Below are 9,854 nucleotides of genomic sequence, written 5' to 3'. Positions count from 1 at the left end.
GTCCCCTGCATCGGCAGGCGGACTCTCAACCACTGCGCCACCAGGGAAGCCCCATCCATCTTTTATCTGAATACAAAGTCTCTTTTCTCTTCCTTCAACTAATAGTTGTGATTACTCCTGATCATTCTCTATGATAAACAACTCTCCCGTTGCCTTTGACTGGGTGACGAGAAGAACTGCCCTATAGCTATGAAGATCAGAGGACTTTCATGCTCCAGGAAACAGATCCGGGCAGGAACACCAGGCTCCTCACCACTTTGCATTTATCTCAGAAGGAAGGAGAAAAAAATCCTGGCAGAAAGCATAAAGCCAAAGGGAGAAGTTGTAAGGACTATCAGACAGAGACATGAGTAGGCTCCCTGTCATTAGTTTCAACTAATTTCAAACCAAAGACTTATCATCCTTCATTCATTTTGTGATATATGTATGTGTACGTACAAAGTTTTGGGAATCTGGCCTGTTAGACCGAGAGCTCCTTGAGGACAGGGGCATGTCTTATTGCCTCTGTATCCCCAGCAACTAGTGTTTAACACTTAGTAGGCATCTGCTGTGTATCTGTTGTGGAGCGAAGCTTCGCCTAATTTCTATTACCTGTCGTAGAATCGAATCCTTCCGTCTTCCAAAGCCAGGATCCCCAAATATACAGTCCATGGGATACTCCAGCCGTCTTTATTTCCGGACAGAGCTTCCGTTCTCAAGCCCTGCCTTTTGCCCACAAAGTTAAGCTCAGCTGGATTCCAAGAAAGCAAGGAAAGTTAAGGTTTCCTTCCTTTCTTTTCCCTGCCTAGGTCAGGAGTCTTCTCTGGTTTCCTCTCCTTTGAGCCCACTGGTCCTCTATGATCTGCGGCCACAAAACAAGAGCCAGTTGAACTGAACTCAACAGAACTTGACTGCCATGTCACACACAGTCCCTCCCAAGTGAAAAACCAAACAAAAAACCAATATAGCTCAGGTCTCAAGGAGGCGTCCCCATGACAACGGCCAAGAGGCTGTTGCTCATGTTCTCATCCCCAAGAGAGCATGGTGGTGGTGAGGGCAGATGTGGTCCCAGGAGATGCTTCCTCATCAAGAAGCCCACTGTAGTCCTGTCCTGGAATCCCACCTATAACACAAACAGTCCTAATCACTCCATCACCTCCAAGCTGATCTCCCTTCCTGCACTTAACCATCCTCTACCTCTACCCCATTTCCAATCCATCCTTCAGGCTACTGTTGGAACCCTCTCTCCTTTCAAACATTGGCACTGAAATCTCAGAGTTCATCCTAATATCCAGAACCTTCTATGCAGCATAAAATACGCTCGGCGATCAGATTAACCTCCCTTGCCATGTGTTCCAGCATTCTTTCTTCTCTGCATGAGCCCTGGACAGGCCGAACTCTTCAAACTTTCTGCTATTCTCTCTAAACCCTCAGCTTCTTCACAGAAAAAGCTAATGTGGTACCCTCCACGTGGAACGTTCAACACCTGTGCCCTGACACCCATGTCCCCAGGCAGGGAAGTGTCTCCAATTCACTGCTCAAGCACGATTCCGTATTCCCTCTACTTTGAAACCTCTCCTGAATGCCTCAGGCGCGACTTTCCACCCTTCCTCTGCACGCATGTTAGTGATATCACCTCCTGCCAGGGTTGGAATTCTCCAGCACCTTTCTGCCCGCTCCCTTTGTTCTAGCGTCCTGGCCTTTCAGCTGCCAGCCTAGCCTCAGGGCTGTGCACCTGCCATCACTCCGTGATCCAAGTATCTGCACAGCTTCTCTCTCATCTCCTTCCAAACTCTGCTCGAATGACATCCCCCTCTGAACCTCAACTGCCACCTTTTTGAGGACAGCGACCTTTGCCCAATCCCTCTCCACCCCCTTCGGCAGCCTTTCCCCAGGTGTCTGAGATCGTCTGACATCATCATTGGGTTGATCCTCAGTATTCATGGGTTCCCACTTTGCAAACTCACCTACCCACTAAGACTGATTTGGATCAGCAAAACCAACACTGTGGTGTTTTTTGGCAGTTGTTCGTGGACATATGTAGAGCATATTTGTCACTGGACGTACACGTTCTAAGCTCAGGCCGACAAGGGTTTCAGCTCTCATGTGCAAAAAAAAAAAGTGTGTTTTTGCAGTCTATTTAATACCTGTATTTCACATTTTTGTACTTCTCTGGGTGATTTTACACTGGGCAGAGTGCTGCAGTGCTGTCTAGTGTTCCTGAAGTGCAGGGTGGGTGTGATGTGCCTTACAGAGAAAAAGACACATGTTAGATAAGCTTTGTTCAGGCATGGGCTGTAGTCCTAATGACTACAAGTTTGATGGTAATGAACCAACACTAGATGTTAAACAAAGTTTCTTTAGACAGAAACAAACATACAACAAGGTTATGTATTGATTGGTTGACCAAAATGTTGTGACCTGAGGCTCATAGGAACCTGGCCCTAAACCTCCCCTAGGAGCAATGGTTTAGTATTCACTAATTCAGTGTTTACAGCAACTTCATAGAATACAGCAACTATGAATAATAAGAAGAAGAAGAAGAAGAAGAAGAATTGGCTGTACCTACTTTTCTTTTTTTTTTTTTTAACGATCTGCCTTCCTGTAGTAGAATATAAGCGCCATAAAAGGAGGAACTGCACCAGTGTAACACAGCTATATCGCCCCGCCTGTAACAGTGTCTGACACATAGTAGGTGCTCAATAAATATGTGTTGAATTGCACTGAACCAGGAAATGTTCCAGGATAGAGACTATTGTTCCCTAGCTTTGTGCCACCGATTTTTAGCCAAACTACTAGCACACTGTGAACTCTTGGTAACAGGTGATGAAACGAATGAAGGATGATGGACTGTGAATCTCCTGCCCCAAAAGCGTAAGGCCGGGATTTTAGCTCCAGCTTTTCATCTGTGATCACTAAGTACTCTTCTGCTACTATTTTATCACTATCGCCTTATTTATAACATTATCCTTAAGAAGGGCTTTGACGCACAGCTTCAATATTGGATGCATCATTGCGCTGCGTCCATAATATGCTCCAGAATGCTGGGATCCATAGTGTACTGAAACTGCAAATACACAAAAGTGTTTCAATGCCCAGGCAAAGTGCATAACAAGAAAAAGCAGAGATCTGTGATGCAGTAATTCAGTGCATCTTTATTTTCCAAGGCAAAACATACACAGCCTCAATCAAATTACCCAGATATTATCTTGGCTAAGCTGCAAGATGTTTCAAAACAGAGACTTTATAATATTTGCCTTAAACTCATATTTTAAGAACTGTGTAAACCTGTGCTTGACGTTCTACATCTTAAAGCACCAATTAGGTTTTTTTAAAGAAACACAAATGTTCATGGACTCCTTTCATGGCAGAATTGAAAACTGATTTCTCAATTTTAGCTGGGCTATTTTGGCCCTCCTTGGATGCTAAAGTGGGAAAAAAGAGTGCTGTGGTTTAACTTATAAATGAAATCTGAGGAGCTATAACAATGGTTAGCTTTGTACATAATAGCACCACAGGGACACTGAGGAAAAAAAATGATGGCAAAGTGCATGATGTTCCCACGTATTTTTTGTGCTCTATTTCCCCCATAGGATCCTCGTAGAGCTGACAAGAACTTCAGAGAGCAGAGGCCCTTCTATAATAACACATACTAAATAATACATATATTATTACATATAGTAATAAATATTGAGCAATGACTATGTATTACACACTCCCTAGGCAGTTGGAAGAAAAGGTCCTGGGAGAGCTAATGTTGTAAACATGAGAAAAAGTGATGCACCCTGGTTGTGTTAAGGATGACAAAGGAAAAATAGAAAGGCCACGAAAGAGGAGCAGGGACACCTGGCTTGAATTCAGGGGGTCAGGAAAGGCTCCCAGGAGAAAGTGACTTTGGGAAACTACAACCCAAGAAAAGAGCAGGAGGTAACCAGTGAAGGAAACTGCTGAGTCCATGGTATGACCCTCTTCACCTTTCTAGATATTTCCAAACATGTCTCCCATGTGATCTTACTAATCTACATTTCCACCAGTGTGGCCTAAGAATTTCTACTTCTTCACACCCTCACCAATTCATGGTATCAGCACACGTTTTTAGTTTGTAAGGATATGGGCATGAAATACTATCTTCTTATGATTTTAATTTGTATTTTTCAAATTGATGAGGTTGAGCATTTTTCACTTGTTCTTGTTCACTACAAATTACCTTTTTATACCTTCCTTTTTAAGTTGTCTTTCATACATTTAAAAAATAAATTTTGGGTATCAATCATTTGTCAGTTAAATATGTAGCAAATAATTTCTCCTGGTCTATAGCCTTGTTACCTAACTCTGTAACCGATGCTGTTTTTCAGACACTAGCATTGTTTGTTATTGGAAACAGAAAGTAGAGTCCATCAGTAAGAAAAGAGTTAGAGAAACTTTTCCGTGTTGATAAAAGAAAACTCTACGGTAACTACAATGACCAAATCAACATAAATAAATCTTAAAACCACAAAGTTATAAGAAAAACAGTTTGCGAATGACTATGGGCAGAATGATACCATTTTTGTGGATATTTAATAAAAAACACAAAGCAATGCCTATCTATCATTTATGGGCGACAACACAATAGCGGTATGAAACCACATTGGGAAGGACCCAGACCAATGAGAACGGTAGCCCTGGTGGGGGGGGAGGGGCAGGAGAAGACTGGCAGTGGGTATGGGGAAGTCGAGGGGGTGCTCGGATGGCTTCCACTCTGCTTTATTTCCCACGGGCGGATGGAGGGGCATGTGGAGCAAAGATGTCAATATGTTAACGTCTTATTTTGGAGGCTGTGATATATTATGTTGACCTTCTATAGCCGTTTGAATCACTTCACACACACACACTTGGTAAGTACATATCTACACACACATATAAAATTTTTAAAATAGCTCAGGACAACACACAGTCTTTGTTACTAAACTACAGAATGCCTTGTTATTTAAAAAATAAGAAATTAAATATGGAGTACAGAAAAGAGCCCTATTTAATTTTACTTATTCACTGTTTCCCATAATTCAGTGTTTCTTACAATATCCATTAGCCTCAAGTTCTTCTCCATTTTTGTCTTATATCCTTCACTTCCTATAATCTGAGTGACAAGCACTTCACAGAACACACTTTGAGAAATTTTTGTGGGACACAGAGGCTCAGAGAAAATTAAAGAGAAAACAACTAATTCACTGAAGTTAATTGAGCTTGATTTGACAAAACGCCAAGAATAAGTTGGAATGTCTGACCTTTCTTAACTAGCAAGGGTGTGTTAGTAATTCATTCCAGAAACCAGTGTCCACAGCACTGCCTCACTGTAAACATCAACTCTTCAAGATCCCTTGCTCTGAAAACTTCTGATAAAGATAATGTTTTAAATTCAATAGGGACCATGCCTTACATTCCTACTGTTCCTTGAAACTTACAATTTTATAAAAGAAAAAAATTGTAGCTATTTAATAATAAAAAGCCTATTTCCTTAGAGAGTATTTCACTGCACGACTATTTGGAGCTAAGCAATTTTCTTTCCTAGGCCATAAACTACATTGCTATTCAAATAAATGGAATTATCAGACACCATAGACACTTATCTTATTTACTCATAAGGCTACAATGGTTTAAAAATAAACATTCCAATAGGTTGGTCAGTGCTCTGAAAAGTACAGAAATTGTTATTCTAGGAGTTCGGGGTTTTTGAGCACGAGCCATCCGTTCTCCTTGCTTGGCCCTGCAGTAAACCTTTCTCTGCTCTTAAAAAAAAAAAAAAAAAGAAAAGAAAAAAATTGTCATTCTAGGATTTACACAACTCCATTATCATTTTGCTGCCATGTCTCTCAGCTGTTCTGCAAAGAAAGCATGCACTGGGGCTAATCATCTATATAGAACTTTGTAATTTAAAAATACATTTTTGCATTATGTTATCAGACGAGAAACTAGGATATTTCATACATTTGTGCCATTAACAACCCGCAGGGTGACAATTATTCTACCTATTTTACAAAGGCTCAGGGAAGTTCAGTGTCACGGGACCGGTCTAGGTCACACCTCAAGTAAGTGCTAGAGCTGAATCAGACCCTGAGCAGGTGAGTCCAAATGCAGCATCATCAGCCCTCATCTCAAGGTTACTAGAGAACACAAGAAGATAATCCATGCCAATCAACAGTGAATTCCTGTTATTATCATCACTTCTAGGTTTTTTTTTTTTAATATAATCTCATCTTGATTATAGTTTAATGCAAACAAATACTCAGATTTGCAATTCATGGGCAATATTTTCTAGGTTTTTTCTAGGTTTCTTACTCTTTCCATGAAGATTCTTTCTGAGTAACTGGTGTTTTAAAGTAAACTGTTTGAGGAATTGCAAATACGTTTGGCTGTTTTCCCTAGACAGTTATAGTTATATAGAAAATAATCTTAATTAACCATGCAATAGAGGTTGTCTTAGATATTTAGGTCAGGATAAGCTTCTGGGTTTTGTGTTTGTTTTTCTTCCCTTTGTCCTGAGGATAATTACTATGTTGGCATTTGACAAGCATGCTGTGACTATTTCTTGCAACTGTCAAGCTGGGGTTCTCTAGCTGCAACACTGTAAATAGGCTTCAAGGTAAAAAAAAAAAAAAAAATCTTTAGAAACTTTTCCTACATGTCCTCAAACCAAGCATATCATTGAAGACAACGAAGGCCGTGATAACAATGAGAACCTTCTTAGAAGACCGAGGCACTGATGAAGCCATGCATTTATCAACTGAGGACGCATAGTGACCAGTCTCATGACGGATTTTCCAGGAGACCCTCAATTTCATATAATTATAATATATATAAGATATAATAATACAATAACATAATATTGTCATTCTAATTTTAGTTAATAAATGCAACATGGTTGACTAGAGAAATGAGCCTACATCTTCAAACCAGAATTTGTCAGAAGGAGAGTCTCAATATTTAATCCAGAACCTAAGATCAGTCTTGTCGTATATACTTCTGTAACATACTGGCTGCATTTCTCAAAGTTCAGATACAAACCTTCTCTTAGTATGTTACTGTGGCTTCTCCCTGCCTCTAAATTCACACAGAAATCCCTACTTAAGAGTTCTGGGGACTTCCCTGGTGGCACAGTGTTTAAGACTCCACGGTCCCAATGCAGGGGGCCTGGGTTCGATCCCTGGTCAGGGAACTAGATCCCACCCGCCTGCTGCAGCTAAGACCCAGCACAACCAAATAAATAAATAAATATATTTTTTTTTAAAAAAAGAGTTCTGGAAGAATTTTCGCAACTTGTTTGTGTTAAATGAACGAAAGAATTTAGAACCTAAGAACAGTAAGTAAAGTCATCAGGAAATGCTACATGATGGTTATCTTGTGTCCAACAGAAGCTGATGCAAAACCACAAAGCATGTCTCATGACAGCAGGCATAGACAACTAAAACATAAAGCAGAGACGTACCTTGGGATCTTGGTGTCCTTATTTCCAGCACAAGGACAGGAAAGGGTCTGATTTACTCATCAGCTGCTCACCAGTGCCTCGCCTCTTGTCTGCCATATGGTAGGCAGCTGACACATACCTGAATAAAATAAAAGAATGAATAAGTGAGGGAGCGCGTGAAGATGAGTCCTGAAATCACTATATCAAATAGAAAAAGAAAGTAGTGTACATTTAAGAAAAACAAATGGAGCCTGTGCATGTTGAAATTCTGGGCAGATTTAAGTAAGCTTCAAACCTTGATGGCAACAATTCTTCAAGTTACCATTTACGACTTACTGATGAGAACACTATAAAAGTCAATCTATAGTAATTTGATTGTGTAAATCAGAACCAGGGAAGGCACTCTGGTTGGTCTAATCTGTAGCCAACCTAAATTAATTCCAGTGACCCAGGACAGACCTTTGCCATTGCTTGGCCATTTATTATGAGAAGGTCTGGGAGAAGATCACAGAAGGAAATTTACTGCAACATGGGTGGGTCCTTTGAGCTAATTAGAAAGCATGACATGGACTGATAAATTTATTCATGGTACGGACCATAAAAAAGGAGGTTGGAGATATTTCAGAATAGAGAACCCACGTGGTTTGAGAATTGCTGGGCACAGCAGATTTTAGTGGACAAAATCCTACAAGTAGTCAAAGAAATCCAGCACGATTTGCATTGTGCCATCCTCCCCCGGCACTCAAGTCATCATAGATCTAATTCTGCTTCTACCTTTGCAAACAGAGTCATTGTCACGACTGACTCTTTCACATTTTTCTTTCAGGCCCTGCTGCAAAAAAGAAGTATGTCAGTTATAATAACCTGGTTATCTAACCTTTTCCATTCCATGGAACCCTGGAGGAGGAAGACCCTCAGTTATTTTGTCACCCAACCTGGCATAGGACTCTTTTGGTCCTGCCTGCAGCCCATCACCGGAGGAGCATCCCCGGCTGGGAGACCAATGATAGAGGATCCAAGTGTCCTACACAGCTGCTTTATGAAATATTCTTACTTTATCTTGGCTTAATAAGTCACTGGCATTAGCACTGCCACCTCGGCTGCAATTCTGGACCTTCCCTACCAAAGGGAGCGTTGAGACTCAAGTCCCACCCAGGCTCTTTAGGGTGAACCTTTGAGAGCCTTAGTGACTGTTTTGGGGCTGACCTGTCTTTCTATGTCTGTACTTCCAGGCTGCAAGGTTTTGAAATTTTCTGTACAGTTTGTGAGGACTTTTGCACTTCGCCACCCAATGTTGTACCTCAGTTCACTGTTTGTTTTCGAACGCCCTCTTTCCATAGAACCCTATCCTCTCAGACGGCGGGATATTTGGGAAAACCTTAAAACAATTAAAATTTTAAAAGGCTCTCAGCAGACTAAAATGAAACATGTATGTACATGACTGTATAATTATGATTCTAGTACCGCTGCAAATCACGTTATTTTTTTTTAAGACAAAAAAGATATTTAAAGACCAAAAACTGTGCTGAGAAAGTATACCCCACCTATCTTTGGTATAAGGTAGGGCACACAGAAGAAAGGTATTGGCTGAACGGAATAGAGGTCTTGATCTTCGGAATGCATGCCAGTAATGTATTTTACAGTACACGTTAATCATTTATGTTCAATATTTGTATTTGTGTTCTCTTTTGTTATTTTAACTAGGATATGGGTGTTTTGCAATAATTGTAATAATGATTAAGCTATTTGAAGGAAAGAATATGGATTTTTCATGTCTTGAGGTTTGGTTCATACCCCGCTCTGACTGACCAGTGTGATAAGGACTTTAAAAACAAAAAGCATGTGTGTTTTCTACTGTTTGTAATAAGTACTTTCGTTAATTCTGCTGCTCATGTGCCAATTTAGTGGAAAGACACCCTCGCTGAACAATACCCCTTTCCATTTTCTTTCACTTCTGTGATATTGTCCAAGAATGTATCAATAAAATACTTTGGTTAACTTTTTTATTTCCCGCAATAAATATTTTGAGCTGTTTATCCCTTTTTAGTGACAGTGGATTTCATACAAATTTTAAGTTAGGGAGGAATACAGACAGCCAAATGTGTTAAAACAACAAGTTTCAGCCCACAATGAAGCTGTAGCTGATATACATATATTAACCCAGAGGTGCTAAATTCTCTCAAAGAAAAGCTGTCACTAAGCCCGTGCATTTTGTTTCTTTGTAATTGAAGTTGAGACATGACAACCTCAGACATTTTCTCAGAAAATTACCTATCCAGGATAGCAAAAGTGCCGGAGGGAAGAGAAAATAAAGAAGAAACACTAGCATCAATAGAAAGCAGTCTGGGGCAATGTAGTGAAAAGATAAACATCTCCCCAAAACTTAACCAAAAGAGAAGTAAAGATAACTATTATACAGCATCTGCCTCTG

General features: G+C 40.3%; 1 protein-coding gene across 1 annotated transcript in view; it reads left to right on the top strand.

The window, feature by feature from the left end:
• The window catches only part of GRM7 (glutamate metabotropic receptor 7), a 919,887-nt gene extending 910,423 nt beyond the window's left edge, over window positions 1-9,464 (top strand). The window contains exon 10 of the mRNA XM_024124143.1: window positions 8,250-9,464. Coding sequence (XP_023979911.1) covers window positions 8,250-8,299 — 50 coding nt within the window. The 3' untranslated portion in view covers window positions 8,300-9,464. The remainder of the gene's footprint in view (window positions 1-8,249) is intronic.
• The last annotated feature ends 390 nt before the right edge of the window (window positions 9,465-9,854 follow it).

The sequence above is a fragment of the Physeter macrocephalus genome, chromosome 18 (assembly GCF_002837175.3).
Source record: "Physeter macrocephalus isolate SW-GA chromosome 18, ASM283717v5, whole genome shotgun sequence".
Taxonomy (NCBI): domain Eukaryota; kingdom Metazoa; phylum Chordata; class Mammalia; order Artiodactyla; family Physeteridae; genus Physeter; species Physeter macrocephalus.
The sequence above is the reverse complement of the archived record's forward strand: the minus strand, read 5'-3'. Positions and strand labels throughout refer to the sequence as shown.